Raw genomic sequence first — 16,663 nt, 5'->3', positions numbered from 1 at the left:
ACTTTATGATTTCTTTTTTCTACTAAACTTTGGGGGGTTTTGTTCTTTTTGTAGCGGCTTTAGGTGTAAGGTTAGGTTGTTTATTTGATGTCTTTCTTGTTTCTTGAGATAGGCTTGTATTGCTATAAACTTCTCTATTGGCATTCCTTTTACTGCATCCCATAGGTTTTGAGCAGTGAGGCAGTGGCACCCCACTCCAGTACTCTTGCCTGGAAAATCCCATGGACGGAGGAGCCTGGTAGGCTGCAGTCCACAGGGTCATTAAGAGTCGGACAGGACTAAGCGACTTCATTTTCACTTTTCACTTTCATGCATTGGAGAAGGAAATGGCAATCCACTCCAGTGTTCTTGCCTGGAGAATCCCAGGGATGGGGGAGCCTGGTGTGCTGCCGTCTATGGGGTCGCACAGAGTCGGACACTACTGAAGTGACTTAGCATAGCATAGCGTAGGTTTTGAGTGGTTAGTTATTTACATTTTTATTTCTTCAATGATCTGTTACTTATTCAGAAGTGTGTTGTTTAGCCTCCATGTGTTTGTGTTTCTTACCTTTTTTTTCTTCCCCCTGTGGTTGATGTGTAATATTACCACATTATGACCAGAGAAGATGTTTGAAACGATTTCAGTTTTGTGTGTGTGTGTGTGTGTGTGTTTAATTTACCAAGGCTTGAATTGTGGCCAAAGATGTGATCTGTCCTGGAGAATGTTCTGTGTCACTTGAGAAAAAAGTGAAGTTTGTTGTTTTTAAATGAAATGCCCTGTAGATATCAACTAGGTCCAGCCAGTCCGTGTATCATTTAAAGCTTTTGTGTCCTTTTAATTTTCTGTTTGGATGACCTGTCAGTGCGGTATTAAAGCCTCTCACTATTATCATGTTACGTCAATTTCCCCTTTGTCAGATGTCAGCATTTGCCTTGTGTGTTGCAGTACTCCTGTGTTAGGTGCTTATATATTTATAATTGTTATATCTTCTTCTTGGATTGATCCCTTGATCATTATGTAGTGTCCTTCTTTATCTCTTTTAATGGTCTTTGTTTTTAAAGTCCATTTTATCTGATATGAATATTGCTACTCTTGCTTTCTTTTGATTTCCATTTGTGTGGACTGTCTTTTTCCACCCCTTCACTTTCAGCTGTTTATGCGTCTCGAGATCTGAGGTAGGTTTCTTGTAGACAGAATATATAGGGGTCTTGTTTTTGTTTCCATTCAGCCAATCTGTGTCTTTTCATTGGAGCATTAATCCCATTTACATTTAAGATTATTATTTGTATGTATGATCTTGTTCTAGTTTATTATTTGGGGTTTATTTTTGTAGACCTCTTCTTTTTGTGTTTCTTGTCTAGAGAAGTTCCTTTAGGATTTGTTGAAGAGCTTATTTGGTGGTGCTGGATAGTCTTTAACTTTTCCTTGTTGGTAAAGCTCTTGATTTTCCCTTCGAATCTGAATGAGATCCTTGCTGGATAGAGTAGTCTTGGTTGTAGGTTTTTCCCATTCATCACTTTAAATATGTCCTATCATTTCCTTCTGGCCAGTAGAGTTTCTTTTGAAAGTTCAACTGTTAGTCTTATGGGGATCCCCTTGTATATTCTGTGTTACTTTTCTCTCACTGCTTTTAATATATGTCCTTTGTGTTTAATTTTTCTTAGCTTGATTAGTATGTGTCTTGGCATGTTTATCCTGTATGGGACTCTAGGATTCCTCGACTTAGGTTTGTATTTTCTTTCCCATGTTAGGGAAGTTTTCAACTACAATCTCCTCAAATATTTTTCAAGCCTTCTCCTTTTGTCTTCTTCTAAGACCTCTAATGATTCAAATGTTGTTGTGTTTAATGTTGTCCCATAGGTCTCTGAGATTATCTTCATTACTTTGTGTTCTTTTTTTCTTCATTGTGTTCTGTATCAGTTATTTCACCATTCTGTCTTCCAGCTCACTTATCCTTTCTTCTGCCTCAGTTACTCTACTGTTGATTCCCTGCAGTGTATTTTTAATCTCAGTTATGGCATTGTCCATTGTTGATTGTTTATTCTTTAATTCTTCAAAGTCCTTGTTAAACATTTCTTGCATCTTCTTGATCCATGCCTCTGGTCTGTTTATACATGCCTCCATTTTATTTTCAAGATTTTGAATCATCTTTACTATCATTACTCTGAATTCTTTTCCAGGTAAATTGTCTATTTGATCTTCATTTGTTTAGTCTTGTGGGTTTTTACCATGTTGCTTTATCTGCTGAATGTTTCTCTCTCTTTCCATTTTGTTTAGTTTACTGTGTTTGGGGTCTCCTTTCTACAGGCGGCTGCTGCTGCTGCTAAGTCACTTCAGTTGTGTCCGACTCTATGTGACCCCATAGATGGCAGCCCACCAGGCTCCCCCATCCCCGGGATTCTCCAGGCAAGAACACTGGAGTGGGTTGCCATTTCCTTCTCTTAATACGTGAAAGTGAAAAGTGAAAGTGAAGTCAGGCTGGAAGGTTGTAATTTCTAATTGTGGAGTCTCCCTCCCCTTGGTGAGGTTAGACCAATATCTTATGAAGGTTTCCTGGCTGGTGGGGTTTGTGCCTCTGTTCTGTGGATGGAGCTAAATCTTGTCTCTCTGAAGGGCAGTACCTTATCCAGTAGTGTGTTTTCGGATGTCTGTGGCTTCAGTATGCTTTGGGCACCCTGTCTGCTAATGTGAAGGGTTGTGCTCCTGTTTTGCTGAAGGATTGGCATGGTGCATTCAGCACTGGAGCTTGCTGGCTTTTGGGTGGAACTTGGTCTTAGTTTTGAGATGGAGGCCTTTGAAAGGGCTCTCACATATTAATGTTCTGTGGGTTTGGGAGTTCTCTAGAGGTCCAAAGTCCTGGAGTCAAGTCTCCCACCTCTGGGATTCAGGCCCAACCCCTTACTTTAGGACCAGTATTTCACAGGCCACATAACACAGAAGACAAAACCCTTAGACTCGTGGTGAAATAACTGAACAGCCAAGATCACCCAGAGAGATTCACACATTTATAAAGAGAATGAAAGAGGGGAAAAGGAGAAAAACAACCAAACAAAATAAAGATAAAAAGAAGAGAGAAGAGAGAAATTAAGCCAATAACTGAACCCCTAAATGAAAATTTATACTAAAATTTAAGACTCTCAAAAATTCAAAGACAAAAGATTAAAAAAATCAAAAACTTTAAAGAAATAATGTAGACTCTTGAAAATACAAGCTCAAAAATAAAACATCTAAAAGAAAAATCAAAAACAAATCAAAGCCATGGAATTTATTTTAAAAATAAAGTTTCTGTCCTTTTTAAAAGAGGAAAAAGTAGGTTATAAAATATAAAACTTAAAGGAATAATAAAGAACCACTTCTGGACAGTATGATAAAAAATAAAATGGGGGCAAAAAGAGGGGAAATATATAAAAAGTGGTACTGAGAGGAGTGTCCAAGTAATTTGTCCGTTTTCCTGTTCTAGTAGATTTGCCTACTCAGAAAGTCCTCCAGTATATTTAGGAAGGTCTCTGACCCTGTTGTAGTCAGTGTCGTGGTCTGCTCAGACTCAGCTCTTGTCTTCCTCCAACTTGTATTTGCTCTCAGAGTCTACAGTTGCCCCTAAAGCACAGTCTCAGTCTAAATGCTAAAATTTTAACTGCTACAGCTGTAACTTCTGGGCTTGTTTTTCCCTTCCTTCCTTTGCTCACACAGCCCTTGGTGTTCCACTTTGGGTTTAGGCCTACCTTTGATTTTAAGTCTGTCTCCCACGTCTGTTCACTGCCTAACCATGACTGGGCAAAAGCAGCCGCTTGTTTGGGTTCAGTTGCTCAGTTGTGCTGGGGTGAGGGAGGGGTTCAGCAGACACCACTAGAGTGTGTGGGGAGTGCTTGGTGCAACTGGGCCACATAGGGTGTCACCACAGTCTGGGGTGGGTTGTGCACTTTCCCAGGGGAGTTGGTCTCAAGTTGTGGGGCCCCTGGCAAAGCCAAGCTGCTTGGACTCCCAGGAAGATGTGTGTGGTGACCCACATCCACTCACAGTTTGGTGGTAGTTGTAGTCTCTGGGACTGAGATCATAGTGGGCCCCTGCCTTCCCGCACCTCCTTCTCTGCTTCTGGGGCTTTAGACTGCAGCTGGCTCGCCCCTCTTTGGCATCTGCTTGGGCATGGTCCCTTGTTCGTGAGCACATAGAATCAAAGTACAGCATTTGAACCTTCCTGCAGGAATGATCCTTTGTTTCTCAGTCAGACCCAGAGTTTTCCTGGCCTGCCTTTGCTGTGCTGCTCCAGCCCCCTCAGAGTATCTTCATGGCAGTCAGCCCCGGCCCTCTCCCTGAGGCCCAACCACTGAAGCCTAGGGCCTCTGCACCAGTCCGCCACTCACTGCAGGCAGACACAAGCATGTGAGCCACTTCTTATCAGGGAAGTGCCACTTGCACAAACTCTGTGGTGAATTTTCTCTGTTTTGCCTTCAGAGCACCTGTCTCACTATTCTGCACTCCCCTCTGAGGTTCCGTAGCTCCCCCCTGATCCCACCTGTGAGGGAGTTTCCTAGTGTGCAGAAACCAACCCCCCTACCCCCACCCCCCCTGCTTCACAACTCCCTTCCTCAGGGTGCAGGTCTCTATCCTGAAATCCTTTGTCTCCCTTTTAGTTTCTATCTGTTGCTCTACCTCACTCCAATGAGATTAGTTTGCCTTTCTGGAAGTCTGAAGATGTTTAGAAGATGTTCTGTGTGGACTTGTTCTCCACGCAAGTGATTTTTTTATTTGTGGGGAAGAAGGTGTTCTTCATGTCCTGTTCCTCCACCATCTTGAAAGTCCCCCCTACATATTTTCATACTTGTCAACCAAAACAAGAGATTGAATATAAAAGTAGTATGGAAATCAAGCTTTTCTATATACCAGGCCAGATAGTGACAGTCTTATTGCAAAATGTTTTTATTTCAGAAAAGTTATTTTTTTCCTGAAAATATTAGTTATCTTTACATTTAATATATTTATGGTTTGTATTTTTACTTAAATATTTAATTATTTTTTAGTCTTAGTGTCAAGTATCCTCATAGAAATACTCATACATATAACCCACGTTAACAAAGCTTGTTGGGGTTACCCACTCTTTAAGAATATAAAGGGTTCTTTAACTAGTTTGAGAACTACTCCTCTATGGAGATTAAAATAAAAACTTTAATCATATATAATCTATGAATCAGTAATTTCCATTTTAGGAATTTATAACCTCTTAAAGATGAGACATTATATGTGCAAAGTTATTCATTGTTGGATTATTTTGATTACCAAAAGATTGAAAACACATCAGTAGCACCACTGACTCGATGGACATGAATTTGAGTGAACTCCCGAAGGGCAGGGAAGCCTGCCATGCTGCAGTCCATGGGGTCGCAAGGAGTCCAACATGACTTAGCAACTGAACCCACAACAACAAGAGAATTAGCTATACTGAGATACATGCATAAAATGTAATACTACATTATATATGAGGCAGATATAAATGTATCAGTGTGTAATGTTCTCAAAGATATATTAAATAAAAAATTCAGGACTTCCCTGCTGATCCAGTGGTAGAGAATCGACCTACGAATGCCAGGGACACAGATTCGATCCCTGGTCTGAAAAGATTCCACATGCTGTAGGGCAACTAAGCCCATGTGCCACAACTGCTGACCCCGTGCACCCTAGAGCCTGTGCTCCTTAACAAGAGAAGTCAGTGATGAGAAGCTTGCTCAGTGCAGCTGCAGAGTAGCCAAAACTCACTGCAGCTAGAGAAAACTCACACATGGCAACAAAGACCCAGTGCAGTCAAAATAAGGTACCAGAAAGTATGTAGTGTATACTACTGTTTGTACAAAATTATTTATATTAATGGTATGTGAATATGCACAGCCTATGTGGTAAAGAATACACAAGATAAACTGCTTTGGTGATTGCCATTGTAGAGGGATGCTGGGGACAAGAGGTGGAGAATTTCTGAAAACCTGACTGCGTGTCACAATCCTAAAAAAATATACAGAAACAGCTGTACCTATTCCCCATCAATCCTAATATTTTAAAATATTTTTCAGTTTTTTTCCCTAAAAGTATATGTCTAATTACTATTTAGGAGTTAAGCCAGATTTAAAATCTAAATCTAACTGCTCTTAGTTCTCCCTTTTTGCCATTACATTAAAATCTCCATATACTCTCACGAAGTGCCAAGACATTCACCAAAAACAATTATTTTATGTATAGTAGTAATTGTTTCACTGCAGTCATGATTTGACCTGCCCAAGAGATACACAGCTTCCCTGGGAGCTCAGACAGTAAAGAATCCACGTGCAGTGCTGGAGACATGGGTTCAGTCCCTGGATTGGAAAGATCCTGTGGAGAAGGGAATGGCTACCTACTCCAGTATTCTTACCTGGAGATTTCAAAGGACAGAGTAGCCTGTCAGGGTGCAGTCCATTGCGTTACAAAGAGTCGAACACAACTGAGAGACTTTCACTTCACTTCACTTCAGTCAGTTCAGTTCAGTCATTCATTCATGTCCTGCTCTTTGCGACCTCATGGACTGCAGCGCATCAGGTCTCCCTGTCCATCGCCAGCTCCCGGAGTTTACTCAACCTCATTGAGTCGATGATGCCATCTAAACATTTCATCCTCTGTCATCCCCTTCTCCTGCCTTCAATCTTTCCTAGCATCAGGGTCTTTTCAAATGAGTCAGTTCTTCATATCAGGTGACCAAAGTATTGGAATTTCAGCTTCAGCATCAGTCTTTCCAATGAATATTCAGGACTGATTTCTTTTAGGACAGACTGGTTGAATCTCTTTGCTATCCACAGGATTCTCAGTAGTCTTCTCCAACACCACACAGTTCAAAAGCATCAATTCTTCAGCGCTCAGCTTTCTTTATAATCCAGATCTCACATCCATACATGACTACTGGAAAAACCATAGCTTGACTAGACAGACCTTAGTTGGCAAAGTAATGTCTCTGCTTTTTAATATGCTGTCTAGGTTGGTCATAACATTTCTTCCAAGGAACAAGTGTCTTTCAATTTCATGGCTGCGTCAAAATATGCAGTAATTTTGGAGCCCCAAAAAATAAAGTCTGTCACTGTTTCCCATTTATTTCCCATGAAGTAATGGGACCAGATGCCATGATCTTAGTTTTCTGAATGTTGAGTTTGAAGTCAACTTTTTCACTCCCCTCTTTCACTTTCATCAGGAGGCTCTTTAGTTCTTCACTTTCTGCCATAAGGGTGGTGTCATCTGCATATCTGAGGTTATTGATATTTCTCCCAGCAATCTTGATTGCAGCTTGTACTTCATCCAGCCCAGCATTTCTCATGATGTACTCTGCAAATAAATAAGCAGGGTGACAATATACAGCCTTGACATACTCCTTTCCTGATTTGGACCAGTCTGTTGTTCCATGTCCAGTTCTAACTGTTGCTTCTTGACCTGATACAGATTTCTCAGGAAGCAGGTCAGGTAGTCTGATATTCTCATCTCTTGAAGAATTTTCCACAGTTTTTTGTGTTCCACACAGTCAAAGGCTTTGGCATATTCAACAAAGCAGAAATAGATGTTTTTCTGGAACTTTCTTGCTTTTTTGATGATCCAACAAATGTGCAATTTGATCTCTGGTTCCTCTGCCTTTTCTAAAACCAGCTTGAATATCTGGAATTTCATGGTTCATGTACTATTAAAGCCTGAGTTAGAGAATTTGAGTATTACTTTGCTAGCGTGTGAGATGAGTGCAATTGTGTGGTAGTTTGAGCATTCTTTGGCATTGCCTTTCTTTGGGATTGGAATGAAAACTGACCTTTTCCAGTCCTTGGCCACTGCTGAGTTTTCCAAATTTGCTGGCATATTGAGTGCAGCACTTTCACAGAATCATCTTTTAGGATTTGAAACAGCTCAACTAGAATTCCATCACTTCCACTCGCTTTGTTCATAGTGATGCTTCGTAAGGCCCACTTGACTTCACATTCTAGGATATGTGGCTCTAGATGACTGATCCCACCATCGTGATTATCTGGGTCATGAAGATCTTTTTTTGTATAGTTCTCCTGTGTGTTCTTGCCACCTCTTCTTAATGTCTTTTGCTTCTGTTAGGTCTGTACCATTTTTGTCCTTTATTGTGCCCATCTTTGCATGAAAAGTTCCCTTGGTATCTCTAATTTTCTTGAAGAGATCTCTAGTCTTTCCCATTCTATTGTTTTCCTCTATTTCTTTGCAGTGATTACTGAGAGAGGCTTTCTTATCTTTCCTTGCTATTCTTTGGAACTCTGCATTCAAATGGATATATGTTTCCTTTTCTCCTTTGCCTTTCACTTCTCTTTTTTTGGTAGCTATTTTTAATGCCTCCTCAGACAATCATTTTGCCTTTTTGCATTTCTTTTTCTTGGGGATGGTCTTGATCACTGCCTCCTGTACAATGTCATGAACCTCCATCCATAGTTCTTCAGGCACTCTATCAGATCTTTTCCCTTGAATCTATTTGTCACTTCCCCTGTATAATCATAAGGATTTGATTTAGGTCATACCTGATTGGTCTAGTGGTTTTCCCTACTTTCTTCAATTTAAGTCTGAATTTGGCAATAAGGAGTTTATGATACGTGTACCGGTCACTTCACTTCAAGCAATACACAGATGGGCAAACGACAACTTTGATTCAGTCTCAAGAGCTTGAAGCAAGACACAGACTGAGTCCTAAATGAATAGTGGACTATGATTAGCAAAAGTAGTTTGTTATTAATGGAGAACGTGATCAAGACAGACATAGGCTATGTGTAGCAACCTCTGGTGTTAGTGAGGACTAGCAGAAGTACCTGAGAACAATGGTTCAGTCAGAGGGCATAAGCTTTGCCCCACCCTCAGAGGTTCTTACAGAGAAGGCAATGGCAACCCACTCCAGTACTCTTGCCTGGAAAATCCCTTGGACAGAGGAGCCTGGTAGGCTACAGTCCATGGGGTCCTGAAGAGTCAGACACGACTGAGCGACTTCACTTTCACTTTTCACTTTCATGCATTGGAGAAGGAAATGGCAACCCACTCCAGTGTTCTTGCCTGGAGAATCCCAGGGATGGGGGAGCCTGGTGGGCTGCCGTCTATGGGGTCACACAGTTGGACACGACTGAAGCGACTTAACAGTAGGAGCAGCAGAGGTTCTTATTCATTAGTTCTGGACAGGGGCGTAACATTTCTAGTAAGTTCCTAGGTGATGTTGAGTCTGTGGGACTGGGAGCCATACTTTGGGAATACTGCATTAAAGAACCTGTGGTTTACAGTGTTAATGGGTAATCTGGGGCCAGAACAATGAGTTGTAATTTGATTAAATGATTAAATGATACCACAGGTCAGTTAATTTCAAGATACTGAAAATGTTATGAATGTTTAAGAGGAAACATAAATGTCACCCTTGCTCATATCTATCTTCTTTGTCCTCTGCTTAATTAAAACCAGAAAAATTATTACATCAAAATTCATTATAGTCCATTTTGATGGAACCTATTTTAGTGTTTTCTTGATTTTTAAAATTAAAGTTTTGGGGAAAGTCAGTTTGAATCATATCTATCTCATTAAAACTATCTGTTTCAGAGAAGAATTTCGTTTGAAATTTGGTTAAGGTTAACATCAGATGGAAATTAACATGTGGTTAGTGTGAACTTTAGTCTCTAGCAGTCCTGACATTCAAAAGGCCAAATTTTATGTCACATTTTATAAAATGAGTGAGTAGAAATGTGATTCCTTCTGTTACAATTTCACTTGAACCTTTGGGAAGTAATTTATCTCTCAAAGAAACCTGAGATATGTAACATGCTGAAATCCTAAGGAGAAGACAGTCTGAAGTTAATAATTCCTGGGACTTCTTTAAGAAATGCGTGCTAAGTTCACAGAGTGGTACCTCTATCAGCATGACTTTCCTCATAGTCACATTATTTTTCAGAGAATTTGCATATTACTAGTTCCTAGCCTTGTGCCTCTGACTCATAGGAATCATTTTCCTGAAACTACTTTCTTCCTCAGGCTTATTAAAAAAGTAAAAAATTCCTGTCGTCTGAGGTTTAAAAACAAAAAAGATACATAGATTGTAAAAGACACAGGCTGTGAAAATATTCTAGATTAAAGGAGACTAAAAATAACTGGAAGGAGATCCAACCAGTATACTAGAAGGGCTGAATATTCATTGGAACAACTGATGATGAAGCTGAAGCTCCAATCCTTTGGCCACCTGTTGCAAAGAGCCAACTCCATGGAAAAGACCCTGATGCTGGGAAAAATTGAAGGTGAAAGGAGAATAGGGCAGCAGAGGATGAAATGGTTAGCATCACTGAGTCAGTCCATGGACATCAATATGAGCAAACTCTGGGAGATAGTGGAGGACAGAGGAGCCTGGCATGCTGCAGTCCATGGGGTCGCAAAGAGTTGGAAATGACTTAGCAACTGAAAAACACAGCAAAAATAACAACTAAATGCAATTCTACCCCTAGACTCTGGATCCTATGTTAAGAGGGTCAAAAATGCTACAAATGACATTATTAGGTCAATGAATGAAACTGGAATATAGATATAGTACAATAGATATTGTGTGAATTAATAGTTCTACTATGGTTGTTTAAGAGAATATCCCTATTCATAGGAAATGCACACTAAAGTATTTATGGGTGAGAGGCTATAATGTATATAATTATGGTTCAGAAAAAACAATGATTTCACAGAGCACACAAATGATCAAATAAATGGCATAAAATGTTAACAGGTCAATCTGAACAGGTCAATCTGGTTAAAATGTGTTCAGGACTTCTTGTACTACTTTTATTATTCAAGTTTAAATAACTTACAAATAAATTTTTTTTTTTAATGTAGAAAAGTGAAACGTGGAATTTAAAAGTTTGTTGCCTTTAAGAGAGAGAAAATTTCCTTAGGACATGAAGTTGGAATCTCAGAAATCTTTTCTATCACTGAGGAAGTGATGTGTCAAAAAATAGCGCTTAAAGAGTCAACATAAGGAGCACCTTCTTTGATAGAGTTCTAGATTTCTATGGCCATATCTATAAAATATTACTGATAATTCTTACAAAAAGGCATGTTTATGATGTTATGATATGAGTTAGTTATATGTTTAACAGAGGTTATTTGCCAGTATTAAATTTCAGCCAAGTCATGGCCAAAATACTTGGGGGAAATAGGAAACTACTTGGAAGAAAGAGAAACTAGGAGAAAAGAAAAGTGTAAATCAGGATCTAATCTGAGTATTTTGCCTTTGGGGTAAAAATGAAAGACAGAGACTTGTTAACTGTCTTCTTCTGATTAGTCCCAGAATAATCACAGTAAATGATTTGGCTTTTAATGAACCTATGATAGGAAGACCCAGTTTATAAATCACATTTTGCATTTAATTCTTACTTGGTGAGCTCTTGTTGTTTTTTTGTTTGTTTTTTTTTCTAACTATGATATATGTTTCTGTCCTTGGAAAGCCTTCTCCTTTCCAAGTATTCCTGCCTAGAGTTGCATCTCTCTTTCAATAGCTTTCACAATAATTCAGATGTACCACTGCCATATCACAGATATTTTCTATACTTCCGTTATTAATTCAACGGTTTTATTTAGTGTTGTACTCCTATAAGTAAGGGTTTGTTATCACACAGAGTATTACCTATGAGAATCATAAGTAATTAAACCATGAAATTAAATCAAAGAAACTCATTTTTCACTATGCCTTTTCCTTGCTGAGGTCAGCTTCCATTGGCTAGCTTTTCATCTCACACAACCTAAATTTTTTTTTCCTTTTGAATACATTATTGGATACTTGATAGACTTGTTTTAGTTATATATCTCTCTTAATATTGGTACTTAAACCTACACAAAGAAGGACTTCTTTAATTGTTAACCCTTATATAGCCATCCAAGTGAAGGAACTAACTACCTTGGCACACATTAAATGATACATTAAATCATTGCACATAAATCCATATTTATTCCAAAGAAAACAAAATAAGGCCCTAAATTTAAAAGCTACATGATTACTTCATTGTGTGAATGTCCCTGTAGAGATTTAACTCTATGACATCAAAATTTGTAAGCTTCCATCAGGTAGGGGCGGTAGATAGGAGGGAGCACTAGAGGAAATGACTCCCAAGTTCCTCAGTAACATCATCTCTGGAAGTCTTTGCAGACCATTGTGCAGCTGTTTAAAAATCAGCTGGTTGGAAATGATGAGTGTATTCCCTTCATTTGCTTTTGTGTGTGTGTGTGTGTGCGTTTGTGTGGTTTTAATATTTTTTTAATTTAAATTTATTTATTTTAATTGGAGGTTAATTTGGTTTTGCCATATATCAACATGAATCTGCCATGGGTGTACACGTGTTCCCCATCCTGAACCCCCCTACCACCTCCCTCCCCGTACCATCCCTCTGGGTCATCCCAGTGCACCAACCCCAAGCATCCTGTATCCCGCATCGAACCTGGACTGGCAATTTGTTTTTTATATGATATGATATACATGTTTCAATGCCATTCTCCCAAATCATCCCACCCTCTCCCTCTCCCACAGAGTCCAAAAGAATGTTCTATACATCTGTGTCTCTTGCTGTCTCACATACTGGGTTATCTTTACTGTCTTTCTAAATTCCATATATATGCGTTAGTATACTGTATTGGTGTTTTCCTTTCTGGCTTACTTCACTCTGTATAATAGGCTCCAGTTTCATCCACCTCATTAGAACTGATTCAAATGTATTCTTTTTAATGGCTGAGTAATACTCCATTGTGTATATGTACCACAGCTTTCTTATCCATTCATCTGCTGATGGACGTCTAGGTTGCTTCCATGTCCTGGCTATTATAAACAGTGCTGCAATGAACATTTGCTTTTTTATTGATAAAAATATACTGGTTCTTTTTAGAATCTAGATTGCAGAAAGCTTTATAACTCTTGAAATTTATGCTGTATAAAAGACACTTGAAAGTATATGTAAAGACATCCAAAATAAGGCAAATAATAATGGGTTACTATTGACATGCTTAGTTTCCTCCCATGGCAGCAATGATAATTGTCTGAGTCACAAGCTACATTTTTTTAAGTGATGATTTTAACATTAAAGCCCTGAAACAAGGTGTTTTTCCAACACTGGATAAATATTTAACCAAAGAAAAGTGAGCAGTTTAAAACCAGTCATGTCCAGGTAACAGATAGCAAGGGCCAGAGTAATTCTTTAATTGAATCACATAAACTACAAAACCATGCGTCAGTCAGATTCCTCAGTTTATCTAGTGATGCAGACTTTGAACAAATAGGAAATTTAATCTGTTATGTAAGAGCACCATTTTGTGGCCTTTAATGAACTTTTTATGTTTCTTTTGGCAGATGGAGATGGAAACATGGATCACTTGCTGCCAGGTTGTGAAGACAAAAACTGCCAGAAAAGTGTCATTTACTTAGCAAGATCTGGAGCAAAGCAGGTATATCTACTTGTTTTTTAATGTAAGTAAGGTTACAATCTTGGAAAACAATTTCAGAGGTTAGAAAAGTATTTGAAGAATCAGAAAAGAGAAAAAACAAAATAAGTTTACTTCCTCATTTTAACTTGTTGTTCAGTCACTAAGTCATGACTGACTCTGCGATTCCATGGACTGCAACATGATGGGCTTTCCTGTCCTTCACTGTCTCCTAAGTTTGTTCACACTCATGTCCATTGAGTCAGTGATGCCATCCAACCATGTCAATTCTCTCCTGCCCCCTTCTCCTGCCCTCAGTCTTTCCCAGTATCAGGGTCTTTTCCAGTGAGTTGGCTCTTAGCATCAGGTAGCCAAAGTATTGCAGTTTCAGCATCATTCCTTCCAATGAATATTCAGGACTGATTTCCTTTAGGATTGACTGGTTGGATTTCCTTTCAGTCCAAGGGACTGCCAAGAGTCTTCTCTAGCACCACAGTTTGAAAGCATCATTTCTTTGGCACGCACCCATCTTTGTGGTCCAACTCTTATCATACTTGACTACTGGAAAAACCATAGCTTTGAGTATACTGCCCTTGTTGGCAAAGTGATGTCTCTACTTTTTAATATTCTGTATAGGTTTGTCATAGCTTTTCTTCCAAGGAACAAGTCTCTTTTAATTTCATGGCTAAAGTCACCATCCACAGTGATTTTGGAGCCCAAAAATAAAATCTGTCACTGTTTCCACTTTTTCCCCTTCTATTTGCCATGAAGTGATGGGACCAGATGCCTTGATCTTTGTTTTATGAATGTTAAGCTTTAAACCAACTTTTTCACTCCCCTCTTCCACCTGCATCAAGAGGCTCTTTAGTTCCTCTTTGCTTTCTGCCATTAGAGTGGTATCATCTGCATATGTGAGGTTGTTGATATTTCTCTCAACAATCCAGCTTGTGAGTCATCTAGCCCAGCATTTCACATAATGTACTCTGTGTATAAGTTAAATAAGCAGGGTGACAATATATAGCCTTGACATACCTCTTTCCTAATTTTGAACCCAAGTAAGGTCTTCATTCTCCTTAGGAGGACTCTTGTGTTCATATCAGCTTTTCTCCCATTAGTCTGTCTTTGAGTGTAATTCTCAGGCTCAGACGTGGCACCTTACTTTCTATATGACAACCAACACTCTGCCTCCATTTTAACTTAATAAAATGCATTTAAATCTATTTTTGTTGGTTTACTGAGAGAAAAAGTACTGCAATTGGAATGTATTGCAATGATTTCTCATAAAGAAAACCCATTCCTGTTTTTAATATTTATTTATTTATTTGACTGTGTGTGGTCTTAGTTGCGGCATGTGGGATCTTTTGTTGCAGCGCACAAACTCTCTAGTTGTGAAATGTGGGCTTACTTGCTCTGTGGCCTGTGGGATTTTACTTCCTCAACCAGGGATTGAACCCACGTCCCCTGCATTGCAAGGCAGATTCTTAATCAGTGGACCACTAGGAGAGTCCCAAGAAACCCACTATTGATCCTGCAGTTATATGGTCTGTTAGCCATTTATATGCTGGGAATATGGTAAGATACACGATAACTATAATAAAGAATTATGTAGAAGAACACCGTATCTAGTTTCAAGGCTAATCTTGTTTTTATTTGTGATGTCTAGATCTATTTTGTTCTTTTATGTCAACTATTCCTGTAGCTTGTTGAGAAACAATTCAGAATCTGATAGTCCCAGCAGAGAATTAATGTGAGAATGATAAAAAAAAAATTTTAATGTGGGGATGATAGTTTATGACATTGAGAATTTTTCAATATTGATAACACCTGAAAGGAAACCAGTACTACAGTAGTAGAATTAATTATATTTTCTATTTGGGGGTAAAAAAATGATAGAATGACATCTTGATTTTTATAGCCCTTATGGGTAGGAAGTATCACCTTTCATACTAAGACACTAGAGAAAACAAATCTTCAAATCTTCCTATAGTCAACATTCTAAAAACATTTAACTCTTAAACCCATAATCTGTATTATCTTGAACTTTTTGAAAGTTTTGAATCGCTGAAAATATTAGGTCAAGAAACTCCTCATCATTGGTTCATAGCTGTAAATATACCTAGTAATTGCAGCCTGTCTTCAAGTGACAGACTACTATATTTTCAAATTATGCAGTCATCTCTCTCTGGGAAGATAAATGTCACAGTTCTTTGTTGACTGTTAAGAATGTCACATTAATGAAAAATCTTTTTACTTCTTAGACCTTAATACATTTACCTTAACAGAAGTACTTTATCTTCATTAATAAACTGTCATCCTCTTCAGAAACTTGAGATAACTCGACATTTTGTGAAATTTCTCATCCTCTTCCAAAATAAAAGCAGCGATTTTTTTCAGTCATGTGAAATGTTAAAACATTTTGATGATATATAATACTTTTGCTTTAAGAAAGATTGAAAATTTCATTAGATGCATATCAGTTTTTTAAGCTGCTTGTTTTCTATACATTTGCCTTTATAGTTAAGCCATATTTTTCTTTTTACCTTGGCAAACTGTGCTTTCTTTGAATACATAGAAAACGTTTGGGATGTTCTATATACTAAACACTTTTCAAGAATTCACTTTTTATGTAGTTTGGCTTGGAGCCACGTATATGAGCCACCTGCTTACAAGGAAAAAAATATCTGTGGGCATGTTTGACCTCCTGTCATTTCAAGCCAGCTGCACCTGCTTCTGTTTAGACATCTTTAGGTTATGTGCCAGTATCTAGCAATAGTAACTATTGTTAGTTGTGGACACATCTCTAATTTTCATGTATTGATTTCCAGTCTTCAGATTTTTAGTTCAGCTAGGTTATTAAAAGTAAAGATTTGGGCATTCAGAAGAGAACAGGCTTTACCAAAGCTCATTTTGAAATGAACCTATTCTCTGTGATTTCTTCATTATAATCAGTAGAGAAATAAAGAATTTATGTAAAATGTAGCTTCCAGCTGTTTTGGCAACAAAGCTCATTCTCCTGGGCTGGGACGGCTTGTCAGGGCTAGTATTGTTTGGAAAGCCTCAGAGCTGCTTGTTTCTGAGTATGGTGACTAAACTCATCATCATGTATAAGAGGCAGAGCAGAACAAGGGAGACTCTGTCATGTTCTAATTTTCTTCCTAAACTGGTCCTTCCAAAGGACATCAGTATTAGATATTACGATTTTTTAAATATTCATTTATGTTTATACTTTCACTCATCACATATTCTGTTTATTCATTTGTTTAA

The 16,663-nt window shown here is 38.5% G+C and overlaps 1 protein-coding gene across 1 annotated transcript in view; it reads left to right on the top strand.

The window, feature by feature from the left end:
- The window catches only part of ITFG1 (integrin alpha FG-GAP repeat containing 1), a 308,752-nt gene that overhangs the window by 147,138 nt on the left and 144,951 nt on the right, over window positions 1–16,663 (top strand). Inside the window, exon 9 of the mRNA XM_086350567.1 lies at window positions 13,329–13,423. Within this exon, the coding sequence (XP_086206693.1) occupies window positions 13,329–13,423 (95 nt within the window). The remainder of the gene's footprint in view (window positions 1–13,328; window positions 13,424–16,663) is intronic.

This window comes from Bos grunniens, chromosome 18 (assembly GCF_055505025.1).
Source record: "Bos grunniens cultivar Pamir isolate PY7600 chromosome 18, Bosgru_T2T1.0, whole genome shotgun sequence".
Classification (NCBI taxonomy): Eukaryota; Metazoa; Chordata; class Mammalia; order Artiodactyla; family Bovidae; genus Bos; species Bos grunniens.
Note: the sequence above shows the minus strand (reverse complement) of the source record. Positions and strands in the feature narration are given on the sequence as shown.